General features: G+C 38.7%; 1 protein-coding gene across 1 annotated transcript in view; it reads left to right on the plus strand.

Moving 5' to 3' along the window:
- The window catches only part of PIEZO2 (piezo type mechanosensitive ion channel component 2), a 284,392-nt gene that overhangs the window by 160,147 nt on the left and 106,921 nt on the right, over nt 1-17,324 (plus strand). The window contains exons 6-7 of the mRNA XM_079302124.1: nt 4,836-5,046; nt 7,616-7,829. Coding sequence (XP_079158250.1) covers nt 4,836-5,046; nt 7,616-7,829 — 425 coding nt within the window. The remainder of the gene's footprint in view (nt 1-4,835; nt 5,047-7,615; nt 7,830-17,324) is intronic.

The following is a 17,324-nucleotide window of genomic DNA, read 5'->3' on the forward strand; positions in this document are numbered from 1 at the left end:
ATGGTGTGACTATGAGCCCCAGTGCACACAAACTGTGGGGCAGCATGAAGACAATCCAGCCCCCTTTGGAGAGTCTGGTGTGGATATCAGCAGCAGGGATTAGATGACTGTGCTGAGGTCTGGAATGCTACAGCTAGAAAAGTGTAACATTCCCACTCCTCTCTGTTTGTTTCCTGGTACTGGCTGGGGGGAAATGTCAAAATATGAGAAGAAACTGTTTTAAAACCTTTATGAGCCAAGTGGAAGGAAGAAGCACCTGAACCCCCACAGGAACTTACTCTTGTGAGCTTAGCAGTGCATGCTTGAGATGTCCCAATAATTAATGGAATGTATTCACGGGGATGGGAGTTATGACACTGTCATCTCCTTAGTTGTAGTAATTCTGCATAATTAAATTTTGTTGCTGTCAGTATTTGAATTTTTGAAGGGTTTCATTTGTGTCCCCTCTAGAATTGAAAAGACAATAAATGAGCAAATTTGTGTTTACAGACACAATACTATTAAAAGTAGATACAAAGCAAGGAGTGCTCTGTAGCAAAAATGGGGTTTAGATTAGCATTAAGGCTTCCTGTTAGTAAATACATCTCTGGGACTAGAGGATATCTCTGTGCAGTTGTGTTTATACTGTACCAGATGAAACATTTAAAATTTGAATGTTGAAAAAGCAGCCCCCAAAGTAGCTAATGGACATTCTGGCCCTGGCCACAATAGTAGCTGCCATAGCTGCCACAGGAGCTGCACTGTTTCCTTGCCTGTTCTCTATCTCAATTTGGCAGTTTAAAAAAGTGTTGTACAATAAATACTCCAGGGACTTCCACATGATTGCTAAAAATCCTAAACTGCATTTAGTTTGTTTATAAAAAGTCCTGGGGCCCTGCTCTGCAGAGCAAGGGTCATGGAAACACATGTTTATGGCTTTACAAATGCTCTATACTCCTTGAATGGAGAAGTTTATTTGATTTAATCAGCATCCACAGGGATCCTGTAATTGCATAATAGGTAATTTATTATGGAAGTAAAAGTATTTTTCTAACTGTAGTCTATGTAACACGGGTTTGTAGCTTTAGACTAATCCACATAGTAAAAAAGAGCTTTGCAAAGCAGTCTGACTGGAGTAATGGTGTTCTGTGATGAGCACATACTTGTATGGCTTTTTAATCATCAGAAAGTGTTAAAACAACAAGCACATTATCACCATGTTGGATGTGAAAACTGTTCACTCTTTGCCTGCCTTCTGCAATTTGAAGTGCTCAATGTGAGAAAATGGAAAGCCAGCCCAGATGATCCAGTGAGAGGGCAGTGAATATGAGAGTAGGGATTCCAAAGTTTGTCTTTTCAACATACACTGGAGCATGGCCTTCCATTTACTTCAGCAAAGGAACCTGGCCTTTCATCCTGGATACTGAATTAATTCATCCTGAATTAAAAACAGATATGTTTGTATAAAAAAAAAGGAAAGGAAAGAAAAGAAAATCAAACCTAGAGCTGTTTAACTGTCATAGTCTTTGCTATTACCATCGACTATGTCATGAAGCCAGGCAATTCTTGCACAGCCATATCATTGATAATTCTGGCTGTCTTGAAAACTGCAAACCAACATGTATCTGTTCTGAAAAAGCTTCTGGGATCCATATTATGGTTGTTGCTGATGATCTCATTTGCCAGCTTGTCTTGAACTATGGAGGGTGGTTGAAGAACTCCAACTCCCAACAGACTCTTGCAGTTTTAGAGGGAAAACTTGGGAAATCAGTTTGGCATTTCCTGAGGTTCGGAATGCTGAGGTTTTCTTTCCAACATCTGATGACCTCAGCAACACCAGAAGTAGATTGTTCTGCATTTCCTGTGAATGTTTGTGACATCTTAATTTTCTTGCTGAACTTGGAATTAAAAAAGCGAAAAACCAAGGAACATTAACTTCTTTGGTAGTTCATCAACTTTGAAGCTTTTAGCTATGCTTAAAGTTTATAAGCCTCAGTCCATGGAAACTCTGGACCATAATCTCCTTCTCAGCTTCAGTTATGTAAATATTCTCTTCCCTAGTGCTTCTCTGGGTGTGGTGTCTCATGTATGGCAGGACTAGATTATTAATGCTTAACTCTCAAGACACAATGTAGCCTAAATGCTCTTTAGATCAATGAAGCAAGATAAAGCAGCCTGGTAAAGTTAAAAAATTATGGTCCTAGTAATGACAGAAAATCCAAAGATCCATTCTGAGGAAATCACAGTGTGAATTTGGGCATTTGGCACCTGAGGTTAGGAAGGCAGGTAGGAATGAGAGGCAGAAAAGTATGTCAAGTCCCACCTTTTACTAGGATACTGTGTGTGTGGTTTCCTTACTTCTGTGTCCTCTTTTTAATTCTATTTTTTAAGGTATTTTTTGTTTTCCTCCAATTTATACTTTAATATATTTTGATTATTTTCACTTTCTTCACAAGAACATTTTCTCAGTTTTTGGAGAATATTTTATCATTTTATTTTGTGACTCTTCAGACTTTTATTTCCTGTTCCTGCATATGTGTAATTCATAGCAATCAGGTTTAACATAGTATTCAAAGAGAGATGAATCCTGATGGCCTTCCAGGAAGTAACTGCATTTATTTTGAAGTCATTCCTATATACATTTTAAGTGAGTCTGTGTTTTAATGTGTATTATCTTCAGCAACCTGAAAGCTGAAGAAACAAGAGTCTCCTTCACACAGATCTTTGTTTAGCAAATGTGACATTTCCTTTAAATGTCCACCAGTCTCACTAATTCTCCTTCTCTGTGATATGGATGCTGTTGAAGGTTTCACTGTTCACTGCTCATGCTACGCTCAAGGCACAGAGCACTAGAACCAGTCCAGGAGAAGCAGGATTGGACCCAAAAGGACTAGATGACGAGCATGTTAATCTAGTGTTTGTGACACAAGAAAAAAGAATCCTAACTTTTTCCCTTTGTTTAACTTTCTCACTGAAACAGCTCTGGCAGAAGTTAGGGCAGAATGTATTGCTGTGCCTACTGTCAGCATTCTTTCTGAATATTTAATGTTTCCCATCCTTGGGATAGGAACTCAGACATGAGCAGCAGTGATGAACAGACAGAATGCCTCTTTGTGCTGCATGCCCTGAAATGTGATGACTGCATGTTTGGGCTGCCATCTCTCTATTATTTTGCATAAGGAGCGAATAATTTATATTTTGAGAGCTGTATAGGTGAAAGGTGACAATAAAAAAGCTATTAAAATTCTACCATACCCCATGAAAAGTATGTATTGATAGTGAAATAGCTGGATAAGTGCAAGAGAAATGCGGATTTTCCAGATCAGCCCTGCTGCATTTACTACATATTTCATTGTCTATAAAATGGAGACACCTTAGAATAAGTGAGTTTGTTTGTTTGTTTGTTTGTTTACATGTTGGTTTTCCTGGGCATTCACAACAATGTTAATGCAATGAATTAAGAGGAGAAAGCTGGCAGCGAACTTAGAGGTGAAATGAAGGAGTGAAGGCATTTACTGGGAATTTTGTTCTTTTGGGAATCCACATAATGTAATGGTACAGAAGAATTTGGTTAATTAGGCTGAGAGTTATCTGTTCTTACTACAGTCTTATCTGTCAGTGTGGAATTTTTTCTGTCAAAGGTCACCAATAAATATAAAACTGCTATTCTGATGAAAAATACCAATAATCTCTCTTTTTTACTTTCGCACACAGAGATACAGTTTGGCCAGAACTAGAGTTGGCTAATACAAGTCTAAATTAGTGCCAAAAAGGTTATTCTATATTACACCAAAAGCTATTCTATATTACACCAAATGAGAACCTGGCTCAGAGCTCTTCTTCTTTTTTTTTTTTTTTTTTTTTTTTTTTTTTAATATGCCCTTATATTTCCATGAATGACTAATTTTTCCATAAATTGTATCTTTGTGTGGGCCTCTTGCTAATCCTATAGATTCTCACCGTGGGTTGATGATTTAGTCTGCATCACTCAATAGTTGTGTATGTCTTGCGGTCTCCAAGATACAATGGAGACTTGATGGTGAAGACCACTGCCAAATCCTAACAAACTGCTCAAGTATGACAGGCCTTTCCACATTTTCTTCTTTTCTTTTTTCAGTTGTGTAGTTCTAAGTCACTGGTCTCGTTACCCGTGCTAAACTGTTGTCGATCACTTAAGCTTTTATGACATCTCTCTTGCTCATAATTTCACCTTTTCTTTCACCATCAGTTGATCTCAACATTTCTCATTCTCTCCCCAAGCTTCTGTTTAGTCTATTTTTTGTCTCCCAAACTGCCCTTTAGTCACCAGTGGGTTGTCTGTCCATTCATTTCAGCCCTTGTTGCCCTGTTCCAGACCACTTCTACTTACCCCATTCTAGGTTTTGCATTTAGAGAAAGGGTTGATGAAAAATGGGTTGGGAAAATGAGATCCATTGAGCAATATCAACCAAGGATTGCACTTGTTGGAGCTTATAACTGAAGCCTTTGAGGCAAAGAGGAGTTTAAAAGATATTAGATAGCAAGATGCTTATCTTTCTAAGAATGCTGAACTAATCAAACCAAATTTCATACGTAATGAGCAAGCAGCCTGTTGTACTTGTGTGGGAGGACTGCAGCCTTTCCCAGAGGCCACCCTTACCATCCTTTTATTTTGAGACAATTCTGGAGTGGAAGCCATCAATGTACATCTCTAGCTTTAGTACATATTTCTTAGCTCTCACTACTTGGCATAGTCAAAGATTGTAAGAAGACTTCATTGTTAAATAATATATGCTTGAGTTTTAATTTCAAATTCCTTTGCGTCTCTCTCTCTGTGTTTTTTGCATTCTGTTTTTCTTTCCTTCCTTCTCCTTTAGGCTGTAAGAGAAAAATTAGAGCCAGATGATGCTTTGATGTATGAAGAAGATCTGGATGATGACGACTGTGGAGAAGCAGAATTTGAGGAGACCATGAAATTAAAACTGCTGCGTAGAATTGCCTTCCTAGCATCCAAACTGAGGGAGTTTATTGGCAATATGATAATCACCACTGGAAAAGTTGTTGTTACAATTTTACTTGGTTCAGCAGGTTGGTGTATTTGAAAAATTTCCTCAGGAGCCCATTAGATTATGCGTTTAACAAATGAGTTTTCAGCACTTTGGCACCTGTGGGAATAACAATGGAAATTTTAAAGGGAAAATAAATTGCTGCTGATTTTATTAAATTAACTCTTTGGCATGTATTGGAATATGCTGAGTTGCTTAATTTTTTTGTACTAATACTGTGTGGCTCTGTCATTCCGTTTATGACTTTCACAGTTGCTCTTGCAACCAAACAGTGAATGAGGGGCATATTATAAATTACTATATATATAGTGTGTGTGGGTATAAATATATGCACATATGTATTTATATTAAAGTGTATTTGTAGATTTGGGTCAATCACTTCTGAGTTTAAAAGGGGCTGTATTCACATAGCCTTTAAAAAAATGTTATTTGTTTGATGATGTAGTGTGTATAAAGGGTGATAAGCAGACTTCCTATTGCATGTTTTTTTTAATTTAGTTGGCAAGAGTAGCTGTTTTGATGTTATATAGCCTACCTTTTTATAAGACATTTGATTTAATACCACATAATTAGCTACAGCCAGAACAGAACTGTACAAAATTACTGTAGGTTGTAACTACTGAATTCAAAATTAGATAATGGAATTGTAGATTAACATTTATCTGCTGACACACATGTTTGAATGGAGTGATACATATAGACATTGCAACATAACATATAAGTTATCAGTACATGAAGTATAAAACAACAGTACAAAAACAGTTTGATACTGAATGATGAGAATTGGAGGTGTGGCCATTACAGTAAGGCAGGTTCCTTCATTAAGGCAAGATTGCTAAACGGCCTTACATGTTGCCAAATGGAAAGTAATTAATCTAAAAAGAGAATAAATATGTTGGCCATCCTAGGGCCTGACACCAGGGAAGAGAGATGTCATTAAAAAACCCCAAATAAGCAAAACAAAAAAGCCTGATGTCACTCTACGTAGGTAAACATCATTGTTCAAGGGGAAGCAGAAGAATTGTGCAGCAGTGGCAGGGGGCAGTTTCTCCTGAATGCTGGTGGGCAGCTTGCCTGTGGAGCTCCAACACAAGCCAAGAAGTGGGTGCTCTGAGTAGAGTTACAAACAGTACTTGGGGTCTGAGAAGCCTGTACTCCAGAGAGAGACCTTAAGCTTTATAAGTTAAATACTTCCCTACTTACCATGCCAAAAAAAATGAAGGGTGACTTGACTGCAGCCTGAAAGAACTCACAAAGATACAAAGTACATCCATTTCTAAGGTATCTCATCTAGTAGAATTGATAATATAAGCCAACAGTTAAGTGGTAAACTTAGGCAATTTCTGACCAGAAATAAATTTTGTACTTTTCACAGCCAAAGTAACTGGCCATAATAAATAACTTATTTTAGGATATCATGGATGCTCATTCTCCAAAAGTGTTTGAATACAGACAAAGTCTCTCTTTGCAAGAAGAAAGGAAATAGTTAACAAGCTTGAAACAGACATTTATGGATGAAGTTTTACAGCACCATAGGGTGGAAGCTTAAAATATGATGTGAAAATATGATAGTGAAGCTCCGGCAAATGACTGTGGATATGAATCCTTACAGTGCCTGGAGTCAGCTCAGCAAGGGACCAACCCCGGCAGCTCTGCTCCCAAAAAACACATCAAGCCAGCACCTGGTGAAGGGCAGGGCTAGCAGGCCCTGGAGCTATGGGCTGCCAGGAGCCTGCAGGTCTGTCCTGAGGAAGGTGGCTTCTAGATATGCAATAGTTAAAAAGCTTAAAAATGAGTTTAGGCAGGGACTCATTCTAGCTCTGGCACTGTTGCTTCACAGAATCCACTGGGCTGCAGTGCTGGCTGCAGGCTCTTATGTCATTTTCTCATAATTGCCACTCTTAGACATGACTGTCTTTCCTGCTTCCTAACTTATTTTTGCAGGCTACCAGCAGAGCATTGAGTTCCCTTCACTAGTTAGACATTTTCTCAAGTGGAATACTTGCTACGTCTGCAAAAGCAAAAACAATATACATGGGTGTGACAGCAGAATCTTGTCATATGTAAATTATATATTTCTAGGAGTTGACAATTTTAAAAAATCAAACATTTACTGATTATTCTGCAGATTTTATGTAAATATCTTTGTTTTGATATAGGAATCCGGGTCTGTTTTGTTTTAATATGTTAAGGTATTTCAATATCTGTATGAGAAGGCTATTCACTGTTTATCCATCATGCCACTTTAGCATCTTATACTCAAAATTTATACACTGGTGGTCTCAGGCAGTATTAGCTGCCCTTGCAGACACTTTAATGCTTTATGAAATATCTTGACATAGAGAAAATTCCATCTCAGGGGAAAGTTTGGAGACTGATCGTGTTCTAAGTGCTGAGATATGACATAAGTGAATTGAACAAATAAAAAAAATCCTTCTCTTCTAGTCTCAAAGTTAATAACAGTCTAATTGTAATAATTCACAGAAAACTAATTGGATCAATGTTTTTAATACTCATCTTGTCAAATTTAATGTTTAACAAATGCTGATATTTCCCATAATTCTCTAACACTCCACACTTTTCTTTTGCAGGTATGATGGTGCCATCTTTGACCTCAGCTGTGTATTTCTTTGTGTTTTTGGGCCTGTGCACATGGTGGTCCTGTTGCCAAGCATTTGATCCGCTGATATTCAGCTGTCTGTGTGTATTAATGGCTATATTCAGTGCAGGACACTTGATTGGACTTTATCTGTACCAGCTACAGTTCTTTCAGGAGGTTGTTCCACCAAAAGATTTCTATGCCAGGTTAGAGAAATTCCTTTCCTATTTGATTGTGGGCATGCAAAGCAATGTTCTGTTATCACATGTTGATACAAATGGTCTTCCACATAATGCTTTAACAAATTTTGCACATACCTTCTTGTTCAGTCCTGGAGGATTCAAATCTTTTCAGATGGAATGGTTTTGAATGATAGAGTGGTGAAAGTCCAGACTGGGTAATTGCAGACAGAGAGCTGGAGCAGCTTAGGAGGTTGAAGTCAACTTAGAAGGTGACTTTTGGTTTTGCTCAGAGTGCTCCTCAGATGTGATGTGAATCATTTGGCTGATGCAGGAATGGCAACATTGATACAAGGGCAAGTGTACAAATGCACACTTAATTTTTTGTAGAAGAAAGCAAATCCTCTGGTGTCTAATGTCATAGTGTCTGAACTGGAGCAAGATGCTTTTGTGGTGCCATTCTTGTGTGCAGAGGTTGAGGGCTGCTAAGGTTCTTCATGTACTGTGCCTATTAGGTTTTTGATATAAAAATTCTCTCTGGTCACATAGAATCACATAGAACAGGCTGATCATACCAACAGCTACCTCACTTAAGTAAAAAAAGCAATATTTCTAGTTACTTCTGCAGTAAATATTGACTGGCTGTCAGTTTTATTGATTTCACTGACCCTTTAATTTTCTACACACTGTAATCTATAATAAGATGAAGTAATGGATGTATTTTGTTATTTACTGTTTCTTTCTGCTGGATTATGATGTCAAATTGTTTTTATGGTATGCATTTTTAATGTTGTAGTAATCCTTATATTAAACTAAATGTAAGCATTAACTGTTTCTAGTAAACCTATTGTTCCTTTTAACTATTATAAGATGAAGGTGACAGGAAATTAGAGGTACTGTGGAGAATCAATTAATTATTTATCTTTCAATGCACTATTTAAAAGCAGTAAAATTGAGCTGTCTAGCTACAGTAGCTGTTACTTTAGTACTTTTTTTGACTTTTTATTTAATCCAGGTTAATAGATGTGAGATTTGTGATGTTGGAATTGGTGACTTATCATGTCTGATTGGGAGGGCATAACATTGCCTGAAAAATCAGAAAAAACTGCTTAGTTTAGGTTCTTTTGTGCCACCTAGAGGTCGAGGTAGGAAAATGGATGATTTCTAATACCAAGAAGCTGAAATGTTCTCAACTTCCCTAGACCTTTATATTACTTCCTCCATATATTAATAAAATAAAAAGAAAATGGCTTCAAAATTCTCAACCATTTGACTTTTAGGATATCTATGCACAGTTTTTAGTGACAGACAGCAATAACATTTTCTCAAAGAAAAGAAATTTGTGCTTCATACAATTTAGCTGCAATATATGAAACTTTCTTCATATGCATAATTGGTGAAGTCCCTTTTTTCTTTTTTTAGTATTTTTCCTATTCATTTTATATTAATTTTTTTGTTTCAATTATTTTAGTCTCAAGATACTTGTCTGCATTTAGTAATTTCTTTTATTGTAAATAATATGATTCTTCATTTTAATGAAGAATTTTGTTCAGTATGAATATGGCACTTTAATTTTGTAAATAATTTTTAAAATTAAAAAATTAAGCTGCAAGAAAGTTGCCTTTGCTTTGGTGCAGAAAAGAAAAGCATCTTCAGAGTTTGGGTTAAAAAAAGTCCCAGCATTGGACTTCAGAGCATGTACTGACATTTTTGTAATCAAAATATGATATTATCTTCCTGCAGACTTTCTCTTGAACTGGTACTGTTGGGTACTCAGCCTTTTACACATGAAATCATGTGAGGGACTGATATACCAAATTATGCTGGAAATTATGTTTGAATATGCACCACAAGTTATGCACAATGCACACACAATGGCAGCAGAAGGAGCAGTGTCCCTTGTTTCTTTATTTGCAGTTCTTTCTATTGTTGATCTACTTTGATCTGCTTTCAGGGAGTTGTCTTTGAAGAGCATCAAGACAGGTGTTGTCAGAGCTTGGAAGTGAAAATCTTAGTGTGAGAAAAGGCCACTGATGATTTTTAATCATTGAATTGAGCTGATATATAAGCAGTGGCTAGAGGAGGAAAAATGAGAGATGTGTATCAGAATGCTGCAGAAAATATATTTTAGCATTTTTCATCCTATAAGAAAATCAATGTCTCACTATTTTGTATACAATCTTGGTTTGAAGATGTGCTGAATAGGCACAGTTCCCATTAATATTAGTACATGGCTTTCAGGGGCAAATTATATGACAAGAAAATAATTTGATTCCCCAAATTCTTGCTACAAAAAGGACATTGAGGTGCTGGAGCATGTCCAAAGAAGGGCAACAAAGCTAGTGAGAGGTCTGGAATTTATGAGGAATATCTGAGGGAGCTAGAATTGTTCTGGAGAAGATACAGGGAGAAGCCTTACTGAGCAACAAGGGCACTCAGAGGTGACCTTGCTGCTCACTAAAAGCAGGTTGTAGCAGGTGGGGGTTGCTTTCTTCTCCTGAGTTAGAAGCATCAGGACAAGAGGAAGTGGCCCCAGTGGCACCTCAAGTGGCACTAGGGGAGGTTTAGATTGGATATTAGGAAAACTTTCTGCACCAGGAGAGTTGTCTGCCATGGGAAGAGTCTGCTCAGGAAAGGTGTTGGGTACCATCCCTGGAGACACTTAGAAGATCTGTAAACATGGCACTTAGGGACATGGTTTAGCGATGGATTTGGCAGTGTTGGTTCAATGGTTAGACTCAATGATCTTAGAGGTCTTTTCCAACCTAAATTATTCTGTGATTCCTTATGAAATAAGGACTTTTATTTCTCTGTAAAGTTTTGAGGGCCTAATCCCCAGAATAAGCTGTCCCGAATATCAAGGGCAGATGTGAAAACTACTTCCATTGGGCTGCTGGTGGACATTTTTTCTCTCAGCAGAATTGTCTGGTGTTTTAAAAAGCTCCTTTCTGGGTTTGAGTTCTCAAGTTTACAAGAAATGTACAAGTGGTTTCTCTGATCAATAAAAAATTGTGTTTTCTCTGAATAGTAATGCATTCAGCTTGTCAGAGTATTGATTGATTTCAGACTAAATAAACTACACCCAAACAAACTGGAAAATTCTCAAGTTAACACTATTATTCAGCTAAGATTTGCATCATCCTTGAGCTGTTCCTTCCTTTTAAGAACTCTTCAACTCAAAATTTGCCATGTGTGATTGTAAGAAGTGACTGAGCAATGCCACCAGAGGAAAGCAGTTTTGGGAGGGATAACCTGACATCTGGTGAATTTATGTGTTTTATACCCTGAAAACTTACGGGATTGTGCAAACAAAGTGCTTCTCCCCCAAAATAGGATATTGTGATAACATAGCCCTAAGCCAGAGTGATATTACTGAACATGCAGGTATTGATGTCCTGTGAAGTTTCACATCTGGTGCTGTGACTGTCTGGATCTGTGATGTGCAGGTAGAAGTGACATAAACACAAACACACTGAAATGCCATGGAGTGAGCACTGGGATTGCAGACTGTAACTTGTACAGGGTACTGAAAAGTCTGAGTATAGATGGTATGCCAGGGGTAGGCAAGATGCCATGAAATCAATATTGCAAATTGATGCAATATTGCAAATATTGCAAAGATAGAGAAAAAAAATAACAAGAAGTATCCATTTAAAGAAAAATTCAGAAAGTATCATGTTTCTACCATAAAATTCTTTTCGCTCAAGTTAGTAAAAACAAGTCAATGAGCTAAAATGACTCTAGAAAATAGGTACACAATGTCACAGCCTGAAAAAATACAGAATAATATGTTTGCCATTTTTCAGATTGCTGCCTCCTTTCTTCCTGATATTGTTTATTTTGGCAAACAAAACGTAATTGGGGAAATGATAAGGCCTTGCCAACATGTAGAAATAGGATCAGTGCAGTGGTATGAGGTTTGTCCTGAGTCAGTAGAGCTATTCCTGTCCAAAACTGTGCTTATAACCACATTAATATAAAGATCTAGCAATCCAATGTAAATTAAAAGCTGTGTGCTTTCCTATAATTGTCTGCTTGTAGTTTTCAGGCAAGTAATGTTCAAAATAGTTTAAATACAACTGGTTTCATCTATGGAAGGCATCTCCCTTACAAAATGAGGCAAGCCTAGGAGTCCAAGTAGTGCTATCCACACTTGGCACAGGGGTACCTTATTTCACACCTTCTTAAGTGAATGGGAATTTGGAATTGCACATCTGACTGCTTTGCTGCAGTACGAGTTGGGAAGTCTAGTCTAAGAAGTTTTGCTCAAGAGGAAACTTTTATCTGAAAGATGTCTATAAATCTATTTAAGCAGGACTTTTTAAATAGCTTTTACAGTAATAATAAGCCTGCTTAAATTACTCTTTTACTTTTGGAGAAAAGATATCTACTACAGGTGGTAGATTTAGGATATTCAGTTTATTTTCCAATTAATCTGAGAAGAGTCCAGTCCAAAATCCTTCATTTAGACTTCCCTGGAAGCTTTGATACAGATTCAGATGTTGTAGCCCAAATACTCTGTTCGACAAGGGTTATAAATGCCTAAGAACTGTCTTTAAAATGTTCCTGGAGTTGTCAAATCATGGTTGGACATCCAGCTGTAATATTTTTTTCTAAGTTAGGCACCAAACTTGCAAATAAAATCCCATTAGGAGAGCAGATACTGCCAAAATAGTGAGATGGAGCTGATTGATTACCTCTTCAGGGCAAGGCACTGATCTCCTGCTCTGCTGCTGATTTTGTAGCTCCACTGGAGCCAAGAGCTAGAGAAGATGTTTCATCTGAGCTGCAGCCACTGCTAATCCTTGCTGCAGACCATCTTTGGCACCTGTCTCAAAGGTGACTCACCTCTGAGAGGCAGAATTTTCTTAACCTTGTAGGAAACTCTGAGGTTTTTGGGGTTGCCTTTTGACTTGGTCACAAGCCAGTGTTTGAAAAGATGGAGTATTTAAAGCTCATTTATGCATCCTATACTGAGCTGCCCTTTGGCTGCAGTAGCTTTCTTGCCTTCTGCCTGGTATTTTTAGGCACTTCTCACTATGGTACTGCAGCACCACTGCCAGGGCAGAGGCCAGACCTTGGATACTTGCCATGGAAAGACACTGCACTGCACTTGTCTATCATCCTCTATCAGCAAAAACACACTTTGCAGTTGCAGAGCATGCTCCCAAACATACCAGGTACTCTGTTGGTTACGATGAACAGATCTGGTTAAAGAGCCACAATTTCTCTCAGAGGAGGAGACATTAGGTATTTGACCTTACTCTTACAGAAATTTGCAGCTGAGTTTCATACTAGCTCTATAATGTGCCACATTTTAGGATGTTTAATTCACCTTAGAATGTTTTAGTCTATAGGCTTTCTGAGAACTTCAGCTTCTTTATATTTACTAAAAAATATTTTGCACAGGAAGTGAATGATTCTGCTAGCAGCTTAGAAATGCAAGTTTGCTCTCGTGTTGAAAAAAGACAGTAATCATCCTTGCTATTATAATCTCTTTCTGAACTATGAGGTGGCTTTATTTGGGCTTTCTTTATCAGGAAAGGTTGAATGGAGGAAAGCAAGAGAGGAAATGGCAAGTAGCAATTTTCCTGGAGAGCAGCCCTTCCCAGTTCCATCCTTATGGCATAGCTTTTGGCACTCACCATGACCACCTTCCCCTACACTGAGTGCCAAATCTAGCCTTGGAATAAGCAGGCACTACTTAATCCATTACTGACATTGCACCCTGGGTGATTTACACCCCTCTGTCTTCTACTGGACTTGAAAGGGTTGTAAACTGAGACATGTGCTAAGATCTTTTAAAACCAATGGTTTTCTGCATGTGGGACAGAGTGGTTTTCCAGTTGTGTTCTGCTGCAGTGGTGAGCCTGCCGCTGGTGAGACCCCTGGCAGCCTGGTGGGGCTGGCTGTGGTCATAGCAGGTTCTCATTAGTGGGAAGAAGGGAGCCTTAGCACTCCCAGGAACAGCCATGCTGCATCTGAGAATTGAGTGTAAGCTGTGAACATAAAAATCAGTCATCATCATGTGACATAATGTTGGTGAACTGCCTCTTCCTTGATGCATCCACATCCACAGCTGTGTGTCACGCCTCTTCCTTGGATGCATTGAACTACTCAGGTGAGAGGGACAGAAGGAAGTGACAGAGATTTTAAAGCTGCTGATACACTGTGATAAACTTGCCTGCTGGCTCTGATTCATCTGAATTGGGGGTGCAATTGGTCTGATGACATAGCCATCCCAATTTTGCATGCTCTCAGGTAGCTGACTCTTCTGGGATCAGCACTCCCTGCTAGCAGAAGCTCTGCTCTTGGGTGGGATGAGGCAGATCATTCCCTCATACACACCATGGGTTTGCAAGTGTCCAATCCCAACCCAGATAGACTCCCTGCCCATCACAGCCTGTCCTGTGTGGGCATGCAAAGGGTGACTGCAAAGAAGCAGTCCCTTAGTTTTCTCTTTGTATTTTCTGAAAACACAGATCTTCATTCTGTGTTCATTGATCAAGTGCCTGAAAACAAGGACAGAAAAGGGACAAAAGCCCTCTCCTCCTACCAGATTTGTATTCCTATTATTCTGTGGTATTAGGAGATGCAGATTGTAATTAGCAAATTTATCTTGGATTTACAAACTTGTTTGCTTGAAGCCTGCTCAAGAGCAATTATCTGTATATTCTGGCATCACCAGAAATTGTGATGAAGAATATTTAACACTCTGTGTTTTCAGCTCAATGTATCAACATCGACAGATGAATCATCCCACATTCCTTGGAGGTGACAAGGCAGTCCTGAGTAACCTCAGTCGAGCACACACTGGGGAGTTAGTCCTTGTCCATGCAGAGGCAGATTACACCAGTTTCTCTAAACACACACAGAGTGGAAGTGCTTAATCTCTTGTTTATATTCATTTAGCTGAAGTTTGGAACTTGCTGATAAAAGCTGAGGCCAATCAGGTTCAATTTATAGCCAATTTAAAATCAGCTGTTATACCATTTTCATTTTTAAACTGGGCAATTTCCAAACATTTCTCGGGCATTATTGTTCATTATCCCATTATCTTCTTTCCCATATCCTGCTATTTTACTTTCTTTTTATGTTTAAAGCCAAATGGGAATCACAGCTTTTATTTCTGCCTTAGTGCACTTGCTGCTAAAAAAGAATACTTTCTTTGCTCATACTTTCTACTGCAGAATCTCTTGATGAAGGTATCCGTCACTCTTATGGTTTTTTCAACCTGTTTCACTGCCAGCTGAGTAAGTGGAAAATCTCTTTATCCTCTTCATGCATCACTGAACCTAGCAGACTGTCCCAGTGTGACTGAAAAGTATCATCACTCCTTTTTCAGAGGTGGAAAAATTCCCTAACAGAGAAGTTAGATGAATCACATAACCCTCCTGAGATAGCGAGAACTTGGAATAAAGCACAAAGCTTTTGGCTGCAGTCTGAGTCCTAGATCACAGACCAAGTTACCACAAAGTTAAAATAGTATGAAGCTACACTTTAAAACAATTTCTGTTCTTCCTCACTGTTACTCTAAGAGGTAGCAGTAAAGCTCAGTCAGTTGCATGGTTAGTTGTTGTACCAGGTCACTTGCATGTTCTGGTCACCACCACTCCACTGAGTGCTAATGCTCAGTGGGCTTTTCTGAGCACTGTCCCCTCCTCCTCAGTGACTTCTGCTGAAGTTTTACATGAGTTCTTCTGTTCTTCTCCTAGCACCTGAGCTTAGGACAACAAGGCTGCCATGGTCTGCACTACTGGTTGAGTTTTGGGACCAGACTCTCCCCTGCTCTGCCTGTAGGAGACTTTTTGAGGTGGGGCTGTTGGCTTCTTTCCTTTCAGCAGCTTGGCCAACTCACATTGGAAAACCAATAGGCTCAGTTACTAATTTGCACAGAAAACAGTTGTTAACCATGTTATTGTTAAGCTATGCCATTTTTGAGCTGTGCCTTCTCTTCTGTCCTCAAGTGTCCAAGTTCACCCTTTCACAGGGAGAAGCCTTTGTGTCCATGGATGTTTCTGATCATGCCTTTGACTTTCCCATGCTTCCCACATGACTCCTTAGAAGCCTGGACCTGTTTTCTCATTACTTTCATCTCTGAGTAGAAAGTCCAACTGAACATTAAATATTTTTTATTTTTTCCATTCAGCTTGGGTGTTGTCCATGCTCAGGTGGTGCTGTTCAGCATTAATTGCTTTTCATGCTCCTTTATGGTCACAGAGAATATGTGTGTACATGAGGAAGATGAGCAACTGGCAAATCACTGGGGCCAACCAGCCTTCTTTGCTGGGAAGTTCTCTCTCTCTGCTGACTGTTCTCTCTCCATCCTCTCACCCCAGCAAGGCTGCCTCACTCCTGCAGTCTCCATCCTCCCTGAGTTGCCTCTGGTTTATAGCTTAGACTATCTGGAAAAAAAGACACCAAACCCCCAAATTTCTGCTGCTTTTAAAATAGTTTTATTTTAGTAACAGAACAAGGAACTTTTTGCCTAATTTTATTTGAAAACAAACTATTTGCCTAACCTAAACAAAAGCCAGGCTGCTGCTGTCAAAGCAGTGACAGTGCTGGCCCTGGTGAGGAATAATCATGTTGGCAGAGTCACTCAAGCTAAGTTATCAGGCTTAATGCAATTTCTTCTGGACCTTTATGTCCATTTCACCACCTTCTTGCTATCCTGTCTGGCAGTCTTCCCTGTGCCAGATTCTTAGATGTCTGACTGGAATCACTGCTTCAATCCATTTCTTCATCAGATGACAGCCTCTGGAAGTCCCAGCAGAAGCCCCCAAAGGCTACAGCAACATGCTCCTTTTCTAGCTTGCTTATGTGCTGAAAGGAGCAACATCAATATTAATGCTCACTAGAAACTCAGAGCAAAGTTGGCAATGAAAAAATTTGAGGATCCAGAGAAGAAACCCACTGATAGAATAAATCTTCATTTAAGGCTTTTGAAGATGGGTTTTGTCTCAGTAAACAAGGGATTAATAGACCCACATCTATTTTTAGTGTTAACAGTGGGGAATCATTACTTCTAAAGCAATGAAAGCTTTTGTAATAGAAAGTCAGTACAAAGCTAAATTATTTGAGGAAATTGTGCCACGGATCTCAGAAATCTTTATGTTCAGACTTAAATATCCCTCAGGGAAGCTATTTTATTTCAGATATGTGAAGTATTTTAATGTCTGAATTTTGGTAATTTTTAATGGAGGCCTATTACTTAACAGCTTCCAATCACATAGTCACAGTGAAATTTGATTGCCTGGTTACTGAAAAAAAACCCAAAAAAACAGTTTATAGAGTAGATACTATTTATCATCCTAGTTTAAAGTTGTTAATAGATTTGAAAGCAAAGTGATTCTATTGCAGCTGCTCATATGGTCCTTTTTTCCTCCTTGAAAAAGGTGTTGTATTTACAGGCTTTGCAGGCTTTTATGCCTTTCACCACCCTTAAGGATATCCTTTCTCCTCAACAGATTTCTGATTAATGGCTTGTAATTTCTCTCTGTCCTCATTATATGGATGATA

Source organism: Erithacus rubecula, assembly GCF_903797595.1.
Source record: "Erithacus rubecula genome assembly, chromosome: 3".
NCBI classification, from domain to species: Eukaryota; Metazoa; Chordata; class Aves; order Passeriformes; family Muscicapidae; genus Erithacus; species Erithacus rubecula.